This window comes from Buteo buteo, chromosome 13, assembly GCF_964188355.1.
Source record: "Buteo buteo chromosome 13, bButBut1.hap1.1, whole genome shotgun sequence".
In the NCBI taxonomy this organism is placed as follows: Eukaryota; Metazoa; Chordata; class Aves; order Accipitriformes; family Accipitridae; genus Buteo; species Buteo buteo.
In genome coordinates, this window is record NC_134183.1 from 4,954,948 (window position 1) to 4,976,365 (window position 21,418).

A 21,418-nucleotide genomic window follows, 5' to 3' on the forward strand; every position below is an offset into this window, starting at 1 on the left:
TCCTCAGCAGAGCTCTGCCACCCTGCAAGCACTCAACACGGTATAAGAGAAGCAGCTGTGCGACACCAAAGTGGCACAAGAAAAAAGCCTGTCAGCGTAATTCAATAGAGGGAAAACGGAGCACTTCAGGATTTGCAAGTCCTAATGAAAACGTCCCTCTTTCAGGAGAAAGCCAATGCCAAAAGGTCCGTGACTTGATATTCAGTTTATCTATGAAAAAGATGAAAGAGAAAAATTTAAGACGAGGTAAAGATTTTCAAGAAGGTTAATGAAATCAGATGGATTAAGAGTATTCAAGTATTTTTCATTTTACGAGTTTGAGGTTAAACTTAATTTGCATAGTTAACTTGCATTACTATAGTGGACTATAACAGGCGATTCTTCTTCAGTAAAGTTCATGTATAATCTTGTAAAAACGCTGTAGATACTTTACAGATGATGGAATACTATACTAGAGATGTATTATCAGTTGAAAGTACTGACACATTTTTTCCATCTTTTTAGGCACTAAATAGCGTTATACCTTTTGGTTTTTTTTTAAATATTGTTAAGTCATGAAATAAACAGCAGAATATCTGAAAAGTTGAGTTGTTCAACTACCTACATAAAATCTCTTTTCAGCACTTACCCTGTTGTCATTACAAATCCTGTAAAATAAAAAAAGAGAATCTGTACATTTGCAAAATTGATATTCAAGACAACATATAAACGCACCACCCAAAAAAACTGGGATTGGTCAGTAGCCCCATGATTTTTTCTTCATGTCATACTTCGATGGTTGAGGTTCAGTGCCTTTCTGCAACTTGCAAGGGACACGTCCTTCCCAGCCCTCATGTCAAGATACATCTTGCCCTGTTTCAAGGCTTTTACAAAGCCTGAGATAGTCTTGCTTGTAAAGGGATCCTTCCATCCTCCTGCTTCTACTCTGCATTAGTATTAATACAGCATATGCTTGCAAGAACATGCCTAAAGCTTAACTGCTTTTTTCTGTATTACTCATAGGATTGTAGAATAATGTCACTTTCATTTACATTCTAGAAAGCAATATTGGGATGACAGTAAAAAGAAAGAAAAACTTGAAACTTGGCTAAGATTTCAACAAGAATATCATGCTTCTTGTTTTTTTTGTTTTTAAATTAGTGTACACCTAGTAATAACTACTGCTTAAATAGGATGTAGAGTCACTGTGAAACTCGAGGGGTTTTTTTTCTACTTCTGGTTTCACTGAATTCTTTTGTTTAGGTAGATTGCAGCATGAGTTTTGTCTTTTTTCTTTCCAGGTATCTTCAGTCATTCCCAGGGTGCCTGAAGCTGATTTTTACATTTTGGAAGAAACTGCTCCAAAGAGAAGCTTGTTTTTTCTTACATAATACTTTCACACTGTGGAAGCAATGTTGAGTGCCCTACTACATAAGGCACACAAACTAGCTTGATGGGCAGTATAAAGTACTAAGCAAGGCCCAAACTATTGCAGGAAAACATTTTGAATCAAAGGTAGGCGACTTCTGCAGCACTAGAATGGATTTTGTGAAGCATTTCCTTTTAAGCTGAGTTAATCAAAACCAGCCCCAGATCTCTTTCTCAAGACCAGCCCATCCCTCATGGAAACTTGCTTTCTTCTAGCATAAAAAAGATGCTTATACTTGCTACATAAAATGCAACATTGCTAGTTTATCAGAGTTCAAATAAATCATCACAGGTAGATAGATTAACTTTCATTCAAACTAGCTTGAGTTGTTTTTATGTGGTTAATTGCACACAAGTATCTTATCAAGAAGTGAAATACTTGAATTCCACCTGACATTTTGGACTCCTTTTGGACACCATCGCCTGGAGTTTCTATAAAAAAAAATAATTCTTAAGGCAGTTATTAGAACCAAAGAGTTGACTTCAAAGGGAAGTTAAGTTGTCTCCCATTGCTTTCTACTTTATGTCTTTTAAATTACTCATGAATTTCCTAAAATAATAATACTTTATAGGGCCTGTTTCCAATTTATGTAGGTCCCCACTGCAACCTAGTTAGATTGAGATTGCCTTTATAAAGCAGTGAACAGGTATACTTTTACTTTTTTATTTTTAAAAGTTTTTAATTTTTATGTATTTATTTTTACAAAAATGTACAGTAGTTGCTTAGACCATTGATACAATACAACCCATTAAGATTTTAACAGCCACCGCTTTATTTCATTCTTATTTGATAATTCTGGGCTACAGAAAGAATAAGCTATAAAGATTATTATCTACAATGCGAAAGCTTAAAATAATTTACTGTTTTCATAAATATTTCTAATTCCTGAACATCTTTTAGACATGAAAAATATAAGATGAGAACAGACTGTACTAGAAAATGGCCTTCCTCATTATTACAGAGACATTGAGGTAAGTGGAGTACCACTGCATGGCACCAATCTGACTCAGTTTGAGGAAGAGAAACAGTCCAACTGCAATATAAAAGGTGGAAGAGTAAATGGTTGAAATATTTCCAGTTAGAAAACCCTTAAACATCATCTTTATGGACTGAAAACATTAAGTTTTAGGAGTCTTACTTTTCATACAACAGAAATATTCAGAATTGTAGCAAAGTCTCACAAATTTATTGTCATATAAAACCAGATTCAATCACAAATAATCAGGCTGAAATCTTGTCAAATACAAAATGAAGTATAAAAATAGAACACAATATACAAGACTAGAAGGAGTTAAATATTACTGAAACCAAAGTAACAATGGAATAATTATTATTTACAAAATCTTGCCTAATCTCTGAGACCATCTTCAGCTACGGTAATCATTTCTCTACCTTTTTAGGAGATTAACATGCAGATCTGACAGCTGTAAATAATGAAGTGAAATGACTGTATACAAATATATGTACATTGAGGCATAGTGCTTTATAAAGACTTTGTTACCTAGTCGTTATTGTGAAGAGTTGTTCATAGTCATTTACACTTTAGAAGACTTGTCCATCCTCTCCCTGCCCCCTCCCACCCCGAGTTATTCAACACTTAACTGGAACTTCAGAAAGAAACAAGCTTATTTTAATAAAAGTGTCTCCTCAGAAAAAAGCATCTTTGCTGTGGAAGTTGTGACAGTTGGTCATTACAAAAAGACTTCTTGCTATGTGATACACAAATTACAGAGAAAAATAGTATGAAGTAGTCCCCATTGATTAGTTTGTGCATTTAATATTATAAATGCACTTATTGGACAAGCACCAAACCCACCCACATTTCAGTTGTGGAGAGCAGTATCATGACAATAGATATATACATTATTTTAAATACTTATAGAAATTTAATATACAAATGGCTCTGAATATACAATAAAATAATGTGGTTAAAAAAAATAAAAAAATAATCAAACTATGGTGAGAATACCACCATCAGGCACAAAGTATTTCTGGTGTTAGCAATTTTAAGGGAAGTCCAAAGACAGACCATTTATCATTTGTCTGGGTATTTCAAGATGAATCCCTTCAAGATAATGCAAGAACCTATAAAAAGAAAAGTAGAAGTGACTATAAGGGGACAAAGTTATTTCCAAATAAGAGGTAACACTTTTATTATTTGGAGAGGCAAACATTCACCTTTCTTGTCTAGAATTATTTGACAAAGTATTTTATTAAAATTCATAACTACCTTGTATACTGAAATGTAGCAAGATTTAAGAAAACCAAAACATACCTTCTTTTAGTCTTCCCTTGCTCTTTAAGCTTCTCAGACCTACAGATACTGCGAAGAGTGGGGAGGTATTCAAGTATGCTGGCTTGCTTATTACCCAGGTTTAAAGGACTTCTGGAAAATACAGTTCTGATGGCTGCCAGCCTCTTCTGTGCTTTTTTGTGAATGCTAAAATGGAGAATGAAGCTTTATTGTTTCTTGTTCAAGAATGTGTAGTCCCTATTTTGTTCCTTTATGATCAAATCCACTGGTTTAAAAATCTCTTAAACATACTTATGTCCAAAACTGTGTCCCAATGGATTAGATGCCTGCAACTTCTGATCGTGTGTTACCTACACAGCATCCCAAAGCTGCACTCAGACCGAAACATGAGGGACCGTAGTTTGTTTGGCCAATGTTCTTAGCTTAACTATGGAGTCTAATCTGGGGAGGTCTTCACAATCTAGTTATGTATATGAGGTTTAGTACATCCATCAGATAAGGTAACCAAAAGCATCTATGGTCTTCAAAAATAAAAAGCGTCATGTGATTGGTATTTGCCAGAATGTAAATATCAGATCCAACGTATAACTCATGATATATTGGCCAAACTTGGTCACAGGTTAGATGGTTAGATCCATTTTGACATTGCTCCTCTGGGTACTGACTTACAGAAATAAGAGTCTAACCCATTTACCTATTCAGACACTTGAATAGGTTTCATTCACCTATTATGCCCATTTCAGGTGTGATGACTTATTTAAGTTAAAAACAATCTTTCATATCCACACTTGCTAGCAGCAATATATTCTTTGATCTTTTATAATATATTAAGGTTATTCTTCACTAGCATAAGTTACTACAAAAAAAATTGCAAGAGCTTTGCTCTGAATTTTGTTAGGTCTTCATCAACCAACACCTATGCATTTAAAACAGGCTCAATACAACCAGGCACTGGATGAAAAATTTGCATGTCTAGTACTTGCAGAATCCATTTCAGTCCCTCTGTCTGTCTTGAAAAAGCCATCCCTTTAGGTTTTTGTTATTCGTTTGGTGGGGGTGGTGGTATTTGTCTGTTCATTTTTAAAGTAAATAGACTAGATTAAGGCTACCATTCCTGAACAACATTATAGTCAGGCTATTGAAACACTTTTGCACATTGCTAAGCAGTTAATTTAAGCTTATATAAGCAAAGTGAACAACGTATTCCAGCATTTTGAGACATACTGATGTCATTGATATTGGTATGATTGTGTATTCATAGTATCTGAAACAGTCCTACACCCTGTGAAATTCTTCTTTTGACAAAAAACTGCATTACATTCCAGAAATATTAGCAAAGTCTTACCTTGAATCAGCTGACTGATTAAAGGATACATAATTTCTTGTGTTTGAAATATGCAAAGTAAGTCCCTCCAGCTGATCACTTTCAGGTGTTTTACTGGTATTTAAAGAAGATTCCAAGTTTTGTGAAATATTAACAAAACATTTGTTAAAACTGAGTGCTTCAATAGCTGCCTTTATTTCACTACAGCTCTGGGAACTCCACCAATCAGTATTTTCTATACTGAATTCATCACAAAGACCATTTTTGATTTTGCCATTTGTCCAATTAAATCCTTCATCTTTAGAAAACTCCAGGGGTTTCTTGGCGTTAGTGTTTACACAGCAATCCAAGAAAGACATGTTCTCCACAAATTCAGTCAGTGAATTCAGACACTGAGAAACAAGAGCAGACCTTTTCTCATTTGCTGAGGTTTTAGTTTTATTTTCTTTTTCTTCTTTATTCATCAACAATTTTGATTCCTCTTTATTCACTTCAGCACGTGACGTAGGACTATCCGATGGCAAAGTTATGAATTCAGCTGAATAGTTGAGTCCAGTATCAAATAAGTCACTATCATCCAATGTATCAAGCCTTTTCTGATTCTTTGTCTTTTTAGACTTTTTTCCAGAGCTACTTTTTCCAGAGCTACTTTTTCCAGAGCTACTTTTTCCAGAGCAGTAACTGTTAGTAGATCTGTTTTTCGAAGAAACAACGGTAGTCCTTTCAAGTATAGAGTTAGAGGCTTCAGATTGGTCTGAAAGAACTTGCACTGGTAAGGGAAGAATAAGTTCAAGATTACTGTATATAAAATCCACTTTCTTCATCTGGAATTCTGTGAGAAGCTGCATCAATTTATTCCATTTCTCCGTGGTTGTGATTTTGTGCTGTAAAATAATAATAATAATAATAATAATAATAATAATAATAATAATAATAATGTAAAATTTATTAATACATTAAAAAACATTTTTATTTAAAAAAATTAATTACAGAAAATTGCATACTCCTGGCTTTGTGTTTATGAGGCAAGGGACTGTTTGGCTTGCAGGAGACTGCCCCAGTTCAGATTTTGCTTAATGACGACAGAATCCCGTAATTTCTACAACAAACCTTTTCAAAGAGATTTGCTTCTAAGAAGATGCTATTTATAGTGACTATTACACTCAATTATCTAGCAATCATTCGAAGTATTAGCTAGTCAACTACAAAAATACCTTAAGAAATGTAAACAAATCTTCTGAAGGCAACAGGATATTCTTAAGGCCAAGCAATGTCTCTACACAGCCTGTATCACATTTTGGAAGCTCCTGAAGACATGCATCAGCTTGACAAAAATCAGTCTTGGAATCAGTAGACTTTTCAGAATTAATTACGTGACCTGCTTTATTTGTCTCATCTCCTCCTGCACAAAGATAACATGCTTTACTTGAAAAGAAACAATTGCATCATGAAATTGATTTTCCCCCTCTTTGCCTCAATTCCTTTTATAAAAGATACTGTAACTGTCGCCTCTTGCTGCAGTTCTGAAGGAATATAACAACTGAAATAAGTCATCCCCCGTGCCCATTCATCATCCCCATTTTGTTTCTTTAAGCGTTAGCCATCTGCCTGCCCTCCCGTCATCTCTGCATGTAACCATTTGAAATAGTCTGTTCTTCCTTTCATGCCCTGCTAGTCTCTGTCGCTTGCTCACACACCCACACCTGTTGATGATACTCTTCCTGTATCCTTTGGGACCAAGTTCTTACCCTTGCTGCCTGCTTGCTAGCTGTCCAATTTATCTCCTTTTTCAGTTCTGCTTCTTCTAGGTGAATTACCTACAACTCAGCTAAATGGATAAAGAACTGCAAACTTCAAGTTGAAGGGAAACTACTGCTGGCTCCCTGCTCTGCCCAATATTGCTACTCAGAAGAGGAAAGGAAGATAATTACGTCCCATAATGGTAGGTAATAAACAGGTGCAATAAAAATCAAACTTTTAGTTCCCTATGCATATATACAAGGCTTTGAAGTAGCTGGAAAAAAACCCCAAAACCCTACCCAAATGTTTAGGACTCTTACAGAAAGTTACCATGTATTCATACATGTCTAAGAATGGTTTGATTTAATCAAATACATGTTAAGATAGAGAATTTTTTTTAAAAAGAAATTAAATCAACCTACCATAATGTGCCAAACATTTGTCTTTCAAGCATCCACCTCCACTTCTAACCCAAAATTGTAAGTACAGAACACTTTGTCTGATATCACAGTTATTTGTGGTTAACAGAGCAGCTAAGTCTTTTACATCTGTTCGTAGATTCTCAGCCAAACACAGCACTTGAAGATAGCTAGCAGCATTTACCTAAACAAAAGTTAGACAAAGACCACTGAAAACAGCTCTTACCGCTCAGACTCAATATGTCACACAGAAGGAAATTATTCTATTTATGCTTGCAATACATTTTTCCTTTTAATCTAGTTTATTAGATTACAGCTATGTTAACACCTCTATAGAAAAGCAGAATACCGTACCAAATCCAAACAGCTCACATCAGATAATTAAGTTAAATTTAGAAAATCAACTAATTAAAAACGAACAACACACACATATTCTGCCTACGTTCCTGAAACCACATACACCTTGTTTCTCATCACCCATGAACAGATCTTAGTGAACTATATTAACTTTAAAGGTGTTTTTTTTTTTTTCTTTCTTTCAACTCTGCAACTGTCTGGTAGCCGAAAAGATTTTCAATTTCACATTAAAAAAATTCCCCCTCTTGAGTTAGTTCCTTCTGTTTCTCATTTATTTAGGTTTTTCATATAACACATAGCTGCAAATAAAACTATTTGCTATACAGAATACTAGTGCTTACATTAAAGGAATAATGCATAATATTCGTAGAGTAGTTCCTATACTTTTTAATGAATGAACCAGTACAGGCATAGTCAGCCTTCAGATCAAAGCTATTAGATATATCATCTATGAAGTTATTTACTACATCCTACAAACTAAATTAAGTGATGAAGTGATGTTCTTATTGTAATTCTCTCATATACTAAACGGTTCAGAAAATAAATCTTCCAGGCTAGTAATAAAAATTCTACATGTAAAGATAAATACATCCTACACATCCTTGCATAAAACTCCCAAAAACAGTCTTCTGATGAAACAGATATATTACATCAGATAAATATAAATCTACACCAACATTTAAATTTCAAACTTAAATTAGCTGACAATTACTTGCTTCGGACATATCTGCATTTCTAAACACAGACTTACCAAGGAAGGGGTTCTAAAATTGATCTCTTCAAAATAGCCATCAAACATTAAGCTGAATGTTGGATCTATATAAAGAGATATTAGCGAACTGTCACGACATTATGTTCAAAACTAATTATTTTCTTTACCCATTAAAGCAGCCAGTATCTTTATTCAAATACTAAAATACTCACTTTATAGTCTCCACACATTTAATTTTACATTTAGGAGCTGTATTCAACCATCACCATTTAAGCCATCTTATTGAAAGAGGCTCTTCTGTCTGTAAAGCCTAATTTCCATAGCAAACACTACTCACCATTAGTAGTAAGAATTACAGGTCTTTTTGCAGTTGCCATGAATGTCTTTACTGCACTTAGAAATCCTGCATCTTCATCAAATATTATATCTACCTATAGAAGACAAATGAAGTGCAAAATATCAATAGCTTTAACAATAGCTACAGGCTGTGAATGCAGTCATACTGATAACGACCAAGTAAGACTTAACATTAATACAGATTTCTTGAACATGCATGGGCAATGACAGTATGCATGCTTCAGGTAAAGTTCACTTGTTAGCACACAACACTTTGATCATCGTCTTCCGTACTGAAGCTTACAAAATCACAGACTGGTTGAGGTTGGAAGGGACCTCTGGACATCACCTTGTCCAACCTCCCTGCTTAAACTGGGTCACACAGAGCAGGTTGCCCAGGACCATGTCCAGATGGCTTTTGACATTTGTTTTTTCTTTTTAATAGAATTGCACCAGTGATCTGTAGGATCAACCCACATTTGGCAACATTGCTGTACCTCCTTTATTTACTTGAAATTACATTCTTGGCTGCAATTTTGTATTTTTAGTTTAAGACTCAAAGACATTTTTGGGCAAGAGGTTACAGAAAAGAAGAATTTAATGTGGGCTTAGATATTGTAATTACTGGGGTGTTAATGGCGACTTTTAAAGTGTCTCAGTGCCTGTAAGTAGAGTAAAATTATAAACCAACACTTTTGACATAATCAAAGGAATTAAATTAGCAGAATCCTGCAAACTTTTCCAACAGTGAACAACTGTTGATAGATGATAATTTATCTATCTTTTAAAATAACTTTGTAAAATAGTGAATAGAGTTAAAGAAGTATTCATGAGGATGAAATCAGTAAACACTGAATTAATTTTTAAGAAGCTGATAATCCTCGCACTTGAGTCTACCTAGAAGTCTCAAGAAGGAAGGGAAAAAAAGTTAAATTCTTTAAACATAATGAAAGGACATATTGCTCACATCAGTATATTTCACATGAATTTTACCTCTTCAAAAAGAATGAGAGATGTTGCACTTTTTCTATTGTGTTCTCCTCCTTCTACTTCTTTGTTTATTGGCTTCACTTGAGCATCTTTCTTTTCTTCACATGAATCCTGAGTATTTCCTGCAGATGGGCAAAGAATTGAGCAAGAATTATGGGAGAACTGAAAACATTTAATATGCATTCTAGACACTGGTTTCAAAACCACTCCAAGTACAAACTACTTAAGAAAATTTACACTGACACAAAAACTTAGAAATGTGACCTACATCCTTTTCTGATGTATCTTGTTTACAAGAAAAATGCAACAAATTTGCTGGGAATTCAACTCTGTTTGGTGAAGGGCTGACTATTTGTAAAATTAATTCTGCACATAATTCTGTTTGTGACCTATGATGTCTTGGGGGCATGCAGTAGATATAATCCCTTCAAGACAGTGCAATATGACAAGGACTACACTCAACTGCCCCAATTCTATCCAGCACTTTGCTCATGCATTCCTCTCTACTGTCTATGCAAAAATACTGGTTGCCCAAATATATTATTTCTTTTTTAAAAACCTGTCTTTAAGGCTTCCAGATCCCATGAAACATTTGAAAATATACCTTCCAATGTTAAGAGACTCAAAGATTTCAGTGTGCCCTTCTATGTATTAAAATCCACAGTAAGTAATCAAACATTTATTGGCTTTACAGGACCTCTTAATTCTGTGGCAGTCATTTTGAGATAGATAGATATACACACCACCTAGCACAATGACCATTGCACACCAATCTGAAACAGGCACTGATATAGCATAAAGGTGTTTTTCTAGAGACAGTTTTAATTTATCTTCTCTTACCTAAATGCTCGGGGGAACCCAAACCCAAACAACTAAGGAAAGCCTACTGAAATTCAGATTGTCTGTACCCTAGTTAACTCTCCTGTAATACAGAATAATGACAACTTCCTATATAGTTAGGTGTACCTGAGATGCATTACATTATTCTTGCTGGCAGTTAGAGCATAGTAAGTGTGCTCTACTCTTTTCTCCACACAGCTCCACATATATAGTATTACAGTATAGCTTTTCCATCTTCAGAGGTAAATAATTATTAAATAGTCATACCCACCTTTGTTTTTTTCTTGAGATGTTACTCCTCCATCATTACCTTTACGTTTGGAAGAAATTTTGAAATAGTTTGCGAGTGTTTTAGGGGGTAAGCTTCGTTTTAATCCTGCTCCTTTTGGTGACAGTGGAGGTTTTCTTGGTGAAACAACTTTCTTTGGAGAATACATTTTTTCTGCAAGATATGTTTTATATTAAACTTAAGCTGGAAATGTAATCTCAGACTGACATTTCTCAGGCAAATTTAGAGCAAATCTCAGTTTTGTATCTAGTACAGGACAGGTTTACTGTGCTGATTTCTGCTTGTTTTACTTTTCTCCTGTTATAGGGAATGCATTCTGTTCAGCTTTCTATAGAAGTGCTATAGCACTTACTCCACCAGTACAGAAATAACTTAAGATAATCAAGAGTCAGTCAGCTTGATAAAGTCATGATTTAATTTGGTATGTAGTTGCGTTAACCAACAGAGCATTTCTTATTATTATGGCCAGATAAGCTGAAATTTGCTACCTTTTTTAAACAGCTGATGTCTAAAAATTGTTTGGGGAACTCAGTTCCTACAACAAAACAAACAAAACGAAAACCCCAACCAAACAAAAACCCCAGATATAACCAGGAAACTTACTTGGTGACTTGGCACTGCTACAGCTGTTAAAAAAGCAAGGCTTATGTGCATTAATGCCTTTTTTGTCCACCTGATGAGACTGAGTAGCTTCTTTTAGTTGAGACAGTATCTGTCTACCATTACGCTGGCAAGAGGCATTGACTTCAAATATCTGCAATTGTATTTAATTTATATATTAAAAAAATATATATTTAGACATCCTGTATTACGAGTGCTTTCATATCACTAGTTACAAATAAGAAAAACAGCACCAAGGAAAGGACTCCACAAACCTTAAAACCAAGCTCCTGAGCACAAGCATATACTGCAGCAGTTTTCCCCACTCCTGGTGGGCCAGTTATCAGAACTGTATTGCAAAGACTAGTCTCTTCCTCAATATCAGATTTATTCTCTTTAAAGTCAAGGCTGTCCAAAGAATCTGTAGAATTATTTAAAAGAAAAGGAAGGATTGTTCAAACCATTATCAATTCATGTCATTTTTACGCCAACTTGAACAACAAGAAGCTATATATGTTATTTTCAATTCTAGCAGCACCTTGATGCTCTTTGTCCTCCTTTTCCCCTTTCTGATTTCTTTTTTCTTCCCAATCAGCTCTTTTTTTCCATTCTTTTAACCAACTATAAAAGGAAAGAACAGAACAATAAAAATTACTGCTGAATAAAGTGAACCAAATTCAGATGGAACAGAACATAAAACTAGGGGACATCAGCCACTTGATAAGTTTCTGAAAGGGATAACAAGTCCTTTCAGATAAAAAAAAAAAAAAAAAGAACAAAATTGTTCAGGGTTTGTTTGATCCTTTTGTAAAAAAGGATTCCTTCTTCATTCTCCGTTCTATTAGCTGATTGGTATAAAAACAAGTCACTTAGTGAACTACATAAACTGTGGAAAATGCTTTATCATTTGATGGATCTTTAAATTCTGCATAAGAGCCACAACAATAACTTAAACCCACACAGAAAATGTAACTAAAAGCACAATATATTGTATGGACTTGAGGACTGTCAAAAGTGGAGGCAGTGCATGAAGATGAGGATCAGGCATGCTTGTAGGGAAGCATGGAAAAGGACTGGTAAGTTGCTACGTCTCATTCATAGTGTGTAAGCTTAAATAACCTGACAAAAATAATTTTTACTCAAATGGTAACAGCATTAATTACTTAAGTATTTCATTCTATCCCACAGCCTTATGTAGCATTTCACGTGTGTTTTCGTTTTGTACTACACCATACAAGCTACTGAGGTATTACCGTAGAAGAAACTATGACCAAAAGATCTTTCTTTTGAAAAGACTAACTGACAATTTGTTTCTGCAACTTTTTGGAAGTAAACCAAAACAAAGGCCACAAACATACACCCTGTAAATCTTATTCAAGCATAGTGTAAAATAACTGACTTCACTTCTTTGAGCATAATCAAGTAACAGGATGTTTTGAATTATTTTAAGAATGGATCCACGCTCTCACTTCTGACCTGTGTAGCCTTTCAATTTCTTTCTTGTTCCCCACAAGTTCACTGGAATCTTGAGGCTGATATTTTTCTGTCCAGAGCATGTCTTCCTTTTCAACACCTACAGAAGAAAATACCCATTTTTAAATAGTTCTTCATGCAAGAGAGTTGATCAAGTCTAATAAAATATTAAGACTAGATATGATTTTTGCATCGCAGTGGAAAGTTGAAATACATCATATATACATTACCTCAGTGCAAAGAGAATTAAAATCAGACAGGAAATGCAGTTACCTGTAAGTGCATTTGGCTCCGATAAATATTCAGTGTCTTCTGTCATAACATCTGGTTTCTGGGTCTTGTTTTTTCCCAAATGTGTTGCTTGTCCTGTTTCTGCTTGTTTTTCTCCAGATACGAGAGAAATAAGGTTCCTGGAAACTCTGGATTTTATTTCCGTCTCTGTACCTTCAATTCGTTTTCTTCTTTTTGATTTGTGGTCTTCTGTTTCTTTCCTTTTCCTCTTCGTTTCCTTCCAATTGTCAGGATGTTTCTGATTTACCTCAGAATTTGCAGTACCATCTCTGCTTTCTAAGAGAGGAGGGGGAAAAAAAAATGACATCCTTTTAAAATTTCAAGCTATGTCCATTACAACCGTACGTTTGTTTAAGCCATATTTGAAGATTTTGGTCAAAATGACCTAAAATGTGAGGACCAATTTATTTCCACCGACAGTATTCCTTCACTGAAACATTTCTGGAAATTCCAAGTTGCCTTTTTATGCCAGAGAGAGTGTGAGTGTGTATTTATTTTTCCCTATGTAGATTACTAACCTTGTATACTGTTTTCAAAACCCAACCATTCTGTTTGCTTTTTCAGAAACTTGTAGAAGTATTTTCTCACAGGAAATTGAGAATTAGAAGACATGATCTCATCTAGTAAATCTTTTCTGAATGTATCAGGAAAAACTGGTCGGTGGCCAGAAAGCTGTAACACACACAGAAAAAAATTTATTACTTGAAAATATTACACAGAATAACAATGACAGTTTTGCATAATTTAAATTGGTAGCTGTCTTGTTAAACCCATAGATTAACACAAAGCCTTGAGAATTGTCTAATGTTACAATGCAGAATGGCTAAATCACATACAAGAAAAAAAAAATTCAGGACCGACACAGATTCAAACTACAGCATTTTTTAAAACAACGGAAGTCCTAACAAGTAACAAAACAATTTCAATTTTCTTTTCATTTTTCTTGTAACATAAGCCCCCATTTTAAAGTACTAACCACAGGTGCAGAACATTTTGCAGTTAGTTTTGAATTCACAGTGGAAAATTCACCAAGTGAGAGAGTGATTTTTGTGACATTAGTGACTTCAGTATTCAGTTTCCTTAGCTTAGTTAGTAGAGGACACGATGGTGATTTCAATTTCCACAGTGGATAACCTACAAAAGAACCCCCACAAAAAAAAACCCAAACAACAAGAGGAAACTTTTGTTAACAAAACAGAGATACAGCCAGAGACAAAACCATCCCACAGTAAAGAAGAATAAACGCTCTTTTAACTACAACTTTATCATGTCAAAGCCAAGCTTATTTAACTTACACTGCGTCAACTTTTTATCTTTATTAATTCCACCTCCCACAAGCAGAACAAAATTTGCACATTTTTGCATACAACACTTCTCCAGTAAGTTGCTCCTGGGCTCTGCTCACTCTAAATAACAACCTCTGCCCTCACCGGCTCTCTGTAGGACAGATGCTCACCAAGGATTTTGTTTGATTATTGGTTGGTTTGCAAATATAAACTCTGTTAAGTGCTATTCTACCTTCTGCTTTTCTGTCATGCCCTTTTTGTAAGAACATTGTGGCACACTCCCTCACTTAGTGGAAAGAAATGGGCTGTTCTTTTCTCTTTTGAGAAATATTTTGCCTTTGTCAGAATGAAAAGGTTTCTGCCCCAATCAGTCCAACATGATCTTTATTCTCCAAAATGAAACTTGAAAGACTAACTTTTTTGGCTAAATATTAAGAATTTTGCATCCCCACCCATAAACATACACATTACTTTAGCATCAATTTAATTTGTAAACTGTGTATTCAAAAACATCTCACTGGAAGCTTGTAAGTTTTGTTTTCTTACTGTGACACAAAACAAGAGGAAACTACCAATTATTCCAGTCATAATAGTAAGTTCTGCTGTTCAACTTTCTTTTCTGCACAGATTTACTAGAAATTATTATATACATTTACAGAATGGCTGAACAAAAGCTTACAGTCATCCTTCTGCTGTACATGGACAACAGTCTTAAAACATGAACTTGCAACAGAGTATGCTTCCATTGCTGCCGCTTTCTTTGCAATCTGTTTTTTCAGTGACTCTGGCAACCCACTCATCAAGAATTCACGTTTTGCTCTGAACTGATCATCATCTTGAGAATTTTCAGATGCATCTTGACTTTATGAAAATAGAGACGAACAACAACAAAAAAATCATTAGAGCTACTAACTATATAAGGCTTACAACAGAATTTAATATTCACTTCTACACACGAGTTAGGAACAGTCTGGAAGAACTGCTAAAATTAATTTAAATGTAGAAAGTTCACATTTAATTTTAAATTTTGTGTTAGAGATTTGAATTAAAAATAATCCTCTTTGGTTTTGTATTTTTATATGCAGTTTAGGATTTCTTTTTAATCAGTCATCAACTACATTTTCAACAGTCTAAAATGGCTCAACAATGGTTGAGGAAACAACTGGCAAAAAAAGCCCCCAAATTTTGCAAGCAGATTAACATATTGATCAGTGTAAAAAAACATGAACATTTATATCACATTTTGATAAGTGTATTTAAATTTGTAAAATGAATGTTAAAGTAACCTTGAAATATATTTTGGTTCTTAAGCAACTGCAATCTTGAAAACTGACCTGCTTTCATCAAAAATCACAATTGGTTCACCTGCAGAGTTCTGAGCATTTCTGCCTAGGAAGGAAGGTGGATATCCCAGTTTTCCTTTAAGAAGAAAAAAAACCATGATTAGATTAGCACTGATATAGCATTCTAACCTTACTTCTCTGCTCACTATTTATATGTTCCATTTAATAACATTAGGGAATCTCCTTTTCTTAAGGGAAAGCTGACTATTTTGACAAAATTCATTATAATTTTATTTCTAGTTATTTCATCATTATAGACATTATTCTCTGTAACATTAAAAAACCCCACCTTAAATTAGAATACAACAAAACATGATGTACAATTGGCTGTTATTCAAACAGTTTTCCCTGAATGAAGAAAAATCAAAGCAGCACGTGTAAATAACCTCTGCACTATTAACTCATGTCATAAAAATAAAAAGTATATATTGGAACATTATATAAAAACATCAGACGAAAAGATGAATGTATTGCAAAGACAGCTTTATAAAATAGTTATAATAGTCAATAACTGTAATAAAAATTAAACACGTCCAGTAAAACCCAATTACCGTTTGAGTTCTTTGCAGCCTTCGAGTTTCTAGACTTTTTCCCCAAAACATCGTTTAAGCTCCGAAGATTCTTTTGCTTCACATTCTGCACTGTAGCAGTGGTATTAGTCAGGCTTGAATCTAAAATTACTACCGATTCCTAGAAAGCAAGCAAATAATATAAGAAAGGAAACAACAACTTTTCCTCCTTTATTAACAATACAATTTAGTAATCAGTACTGAGAAAACTGAAGAAACTGCTAGAGAGCTTAGAAGTTAGCAAATATAATTTGAAGATTATACAATACTTCTATTACTGTTTACACAGAAAAAGTATATAGAATAAGATCTCCAATATATAAACAAAGGCCAGAATTACTCTCATTTAAATTTAAATGTCTAAAATATACACATTTGCAACAGACAGACACCTTGACTGTCCATTAGGAAAGAGAAAGAGTAATTTCTAAAGTGTGACCATGTGGTGCATGTTATAGATCTGCATTAGGATCAGCTTTCCAGGCTATGCCTGGCAATTACTTTACTATTTGACATTTACCATACCACTGCATAGATACCTACCTTATTTGATTCTTTAAAAGAAACATTTGCAAGGTAAGAAATATTTTTGTTGCTTAAATGAATCGCAAAAACATCAAAATAATCCCCCCCAAGTATACAGGCTTACTTCATTTTCTTGTAATTTTCTCTTTTCAGCAAGAGCTTGCTGTCGAGATGAGCGCCTCACAGGAGTTGGTAAGTCTTCATTAACCTTTGATCTATTATGCCGTATAGCCTTTGCTTTTTCAATCAGCTGTTTCGCTTTGGATATATTTTTAGAAGTAGAGCTTATCTGTTAACAAAGTACAAAAGAACCAAAATACCTGGCAATTAACAGCAATATATTCAGTAAGTATTTCACATATTAATATAATTTTTCACATTCATAAAAGCATATGATTTTTATAAAATTTTACTTGTATCAAAAAGAAAACAAAAGCTTGGGAAAGAGGAGCAAACAAAGATGATATAAATACTTTTCAAAAGGGAGTGAGAGCCCTAGAAGGGGATCCTCCAATTTGTCCACAGAACAAATGAAATATGGGCAGTGGCATTCTTAAGCCCAAGCTGTTCTGCTGTGCCCAAACACTAGGTCCCATCCTGAGAACCTGAAGAATATGAGCATACTATTTTATTGGATTTTTCTGTTATGTTATGAAAAGCAGATTTACACTAATAAAACATATTTTAAAATCTAAGGTACAGTAACTGTACTAGAAACTATCTCAAATACTATCATAAATCACAGCAATTGTATCTTTCCACAGGGCACGTGAGAACTGTCTTACTGTATTACATTAGACTGTTACACAATACTGAACATTAACACAGTTATAAGCATATAGTAAATGACAAATACTGAAACATAAACTGTTACATAGATTACCTTTATATTTTTGGAGTTAAACTCTTCATTTTTCATCACTTCAGCTTTATTCGATTTTGTAGTCGCACTGATACGTGTAAACCTCATTCTAATTAGGGAAAAAAGTATTATGAAATTATTACTTTATGATAAAGGGAAATGTTACTCTCAATCTCATTTTCAAAAGCTTTTAAAAATACAGTGCTGCTGCAAACAGTAGCAACCCTCCTAATTGGTGGTTGTTTGGGTTTTTTTGTTGTTTGGGATTTTTTAAAATGTCTTTAGTGCAAGTACATTTACAGAGTCAACTTTGGTTCTTCTGTAGTATTACCCACCATGATCAGTATTCATGCAGCTTTGGTATGCATTCCAATCGAATTATGTCTTACTCTTAAAATACTTGGAAGAAATCAAACTGCAAAAAGGTAGAATATACTCTAAAATGTTTACCTTATTGGGCTGTTTCCATCAAAGGGCATGGTAATCACCTCAGCTTTATACACGTTACTTTTCTTCAAGGATCGCTTGCTTACTTTTGGTGTAGACGTCTGTAAAGGACAGCCACTTAATTCATCTTCAGAGAAGGTATTTCTAATCCTGTTTTTTTTAGGTGTAACGTTTTCTGATGTTTTGATTTTCTTCTGCCTTAAACTCCTCCTTAACTCATTCACTTTTGGACTTGATGAAATCCTTACATCTAAGGTGTTTTCCTTAGTAAGGACATTAGCTCCTGAATCCTCATCTTCATTATAATTGCTAGTATTCGGGACATTCTTTTCCTTAGTTTCTGAAGCTTTCCTTCTTCTGTTTCCTTTTTTCTGAAACTTTTTAGGTCTTTTGGTTTTAGTTCTATTGCTTTCAGGACCAGAATGTGTATATTTCTCCACATAATCTTCTGGTACTCCACTTCCTAATCCTTTATTTGAAGCAATGCCATCTTCAGGTCTTTCTTTTTCTTTTGAAGACTTTCCAATGTCTTGCTTTTGTTTTCCAGGACCCTTTTTAACTCCACTTTTTATTACATGCGATGTTGGTTGTCTAAACGCCTTCATAAACTGATGCCTTTCTTCCAGAGTACATTTTGGCTTCAAAGGATCTGACCCTGCAGTCTCTAGTACAGCTAACTCCAATTCTTCTTCCTCAATAACTACATTAGATTTTCTTTTCTGAGTAACCTGTTCAGTTTGTTCATTGTCCAAGAGGGGTGGGCTACTTTCTTTTTCCCCTACACATCCCTTCTGCTTCAAAAAAATGGAAGCTATTTTCCTAGACCCTTTTTGCTCCTTACGTAATGGAGCTAATTTGGGGGGAATGGAATGAACTTGGGCAAGGACAGTTACTGTTCTAAGTGGTAGCTGTTGAGATTCCTCACACTTTTCTGGGTCACTAATACTATCACTTTTGTCAGTTTCATTTGCTGTAGCAGAATTGTCCATTGTTGGCTTTGTGTCTTCTTCAACATGATCTACATTATCTTCTCCCTGACTCTTCAAGAAGTCCTCAAATGACACTGTTATTATACTATTATTTACCTGTGATGTCGTATCATCCGTCTGAGCTGCAAAACTGGAATCACTAATAGTAGCGTCACACTCTGCTATTGTAGGAGATACCATCTTTTTCTTATCTTCCTTTTTACACTTCTCATTCAGCTCCTTTTCAGCTGAAAAACTTTCAGACAAATCCATATCTACTTTATGCTTCCTTTTCCTTGATTTTCTTATCCTATTTTTTGTTCCATTTATTTCAGAACCAACTTTCTTTGCGTTTTTTCTGTAGATGACAGCATCTGAGAAGTTCTCGCTTTGCACATCACCTTCTGCTGATTCTCTTGCACATTTTTGGTCAACTAAAGTACAAGTAGCAATAAAATCGTTACTGTGTTGTTTCAGTCCTGTTGTTTCTCTGCTGTCATCACGACTAATTTCTATTTCATGCTCATTCTCAGATCCTTTCATCTCTCTCAGCTTATTATTTAAATTAGCTTTCTTCCCTTTCCTCTTCCGCTTTAAAAGTGGTTTAAAAGGTGACTTACAGTCTTTGTCATCAGCATCCAACGGTGTTTTATTTTCTCCAGCTACAACTGGTAACGTAGCTTTCTCAGTTACAGATGTCTTTTTAAAATAATCCAATATATTGTTGGGTTTTGGTGGTGACAACACTTTGTCCACTGATTTCGCTAATGGTGAAAAGTATCTTGTGATTGTTTTTACAGAAGTATCCTCCTCTCGCCGTTTCTTGCATGGCTATAAAAAAGTTCAACATTAATCACAGTTTTCAAAAACTTAAGATGACTTAGTATGGTCATATAACGAAGTACAGTATCTGCAGTATATATTAGTGACACTAATACTTTTTCAGAGGATAAAAAACTCACGCCAATGCACTAAGACTGTGCACATCAACTTTATGTTTTCAAAAGCCGTCTAAGCTTGAAATAAAGATTCAGCCATTTCAAATAAATAAAAATCCTGTTCTGAAACTTTGAGACCGCCAAAACAGAAAGTGACCACAAGGTCTTTAGAACAGCTGTGCATACATTTCATAATATTAGAGTTGAGAAAGTCTACTTCAATTCAGATGATCTCTACCTATTGGTTACCTTGAGATGTTCGCCTGAGCATTTGTAGAGCGCTTAACAGAAAATTCCTACATCACTTAGAGATATACGATCCTACCGTAAACATCTAACTCGTCTTAAGAAGAAAGCATACCTTTAAAAATACTTGAGAAAACGAATACAAGAGAATTCATGTCATAATCCGAACCGTAAAAGAGAATTTATTTCCACGACCCCAAGAAAGACGGCTCACAAAGACTTTTATAACTCTCCTACTTTATCAAAAACCGAACTTTTCCGAAATCGCATCCTCTGAGACAGAGAACGGATCTTCCCAAAGCTACCGGGGACTCCGCAGAGGTGCCCCATCAAGAAGGCGTTTCATGACAGCTTTGGGCCGCGGGCTGCGCGGCGCTCCCGAGCGCCGACCGCCGGGCTGCGAGCGAGGGCGCGGAGCCGGGTACCGGGCACCGGGCACGGCAGCCGCCCCGCAGCGCCCAGGCGGCGTTTCCCGTCGTCCCCCCCAAAAAGCCCCCAGACGCTCTGTGTCAAGCGCCGACGACAAAGGGTCGCCCTCCGCCCAGGCCGGCCCGCCAAGACCGCCGCCAGCCCCCCCTCTCCGCCCTCACGGCGCGGCCCCCCCGGCCCGCCTCCGCGTCCCCACCTGAGCGTCGCCGTCTTTCCCGGGGAGGGAGGCGGCCGCCGCGGCCACGGCGACCCTGCCCACCATGCCCCGGACGCTGGCGGGGAGCGGAGCCCTCAGCCGCGGGGGGAGGCTCGCCCTATCGCCATGGAGCGGGCCCGCCCGATGGCCGCCGCCGCCTGACAGGAGCGGGAGGCAGGCGGGCAGAAAAGCGCGCGCGGGACAAGATTCAGACCTCCGCGCGGAAGGGGGCGGCGCCACGGCGCCCCCACGTGACCCACCCGCGGCTGCCAACGGCCGTCCGCTCTCCACCCTCACGTGACAAGGGCCCCGCAGCCGGTCGCCCCGCCCCTTCACCGCAAACCCGGTCACGTGCCGGGGGAGCCACGCCCGACACCACCCCCCACTCCCCCCCTTCCCCGCTTCGCTTCGGCCGCTGTCAGTCGGGTTTTCGCGCCGCGGTGCGGAGGAGGGCGGGGCGCGCCACGTCACGCGGGGGGGGGGGGGAGGAGGGGGCACGGGACGCTCAGAGGCGGCCAAAATCGGCGGGACCCGCGGCGCTGCCGCCGCGCGCGCGGAGGCGGCTCGGGGGCTCTC

At 36.4% G+C, this 21,418-nt stretch overlaps 1 protein-coding gene across 3 annotated transcripts; it reads right to left on the reverse strand.

Moving 5' to 3' along the window:
* Positions 1 to 1,890: 1,890 nt before the first annotated feature.
* Positions 1,891 to 21,188, reverse strand: ATAD5 (ATPase family AAA domain containing 5). 3 transcript variants are annotated; one of them, XM_075044363.1, is made up of 24 exons: positions 20,843 to 21,188; positions 19,654 to 19,864; positions 18,069 to 19,467; positions 17,640 to 17,727; positions 16,881 to 17,045; positions 16,214 to 16,352; positions 15,654 to 15,738; positions 14,999 to 15,180; positions 14,010 to 14,167; positions 13,552 to 13,705; positions 13,016 to 13,309; positions 12,746 to 12,842; positions 11,808 to 11,890; positions 11,545 to 11,690; positions 11,273 to 11,423; positions 10,652 to 10,822; positions 9,544 to 9,662; positions 8,552 to 8,645; positions 8,254 to 8,318; positions 7,149 to 7,329; positions 6,201 to 6,388; positions 5,008 to 5,870; positions 3,684 to 3,848; positions 1,891 to 3,493 (listed from the first exon to the last, which is right to left on the reverse strand). In XM_075044363.1, exons 1-24 carry the CDS (start codon positions 20,906 to 20,908, stop codon positions 3,415 to 3,417), a joined length of 5,343 nt encoding a protein of 1,780 aa, XP_074900464.1. In that variant the 5' UTR covers positions 20,909 to 21,188; the 3' UTR covers positions 1,891 to 3,414. The 3 variants fall into 3 exon arrangements, with proteins under 3 accessions (XP_074900464.1, XP_074900463.1, XP_074900466.1); XM_075044362.1 differs by having other exon boundaries at positions 18,069 to 19,864; XM_075044365.1 differs by lacking the exon at positions 20,843 to 21,188 and having other exon boundaries at positions 18,069 to 18,166; positions 19,654 to 19,744.
* Positions 21,189 to 21,418: the final 230 nt, after the last annotated feature.

Coding starts and splice junctions, on each gene's coding strand:
- ATAD5 (XM_075044362.1), bottom strand. CDS start 20,908: ATGGTGGGCAGGGTCGCCGTGGCCGCGGCGGCCGCCTCCCTCCCCGGG. Junction 11,691..11,807: donor GGAGGACAAAGAGCATCAAG/GTGCTGCTAGAA, acceptor ATAATTCTACAG/ATTCTTTGGACAGCCTTGAC. Junction 8,646..9,543: donor CTCTCATTCTTTTTGAAGAG/GTAAAATTCATG, acceptor TGTCTTCTATAG/GTAGATATAATATTTGATGA.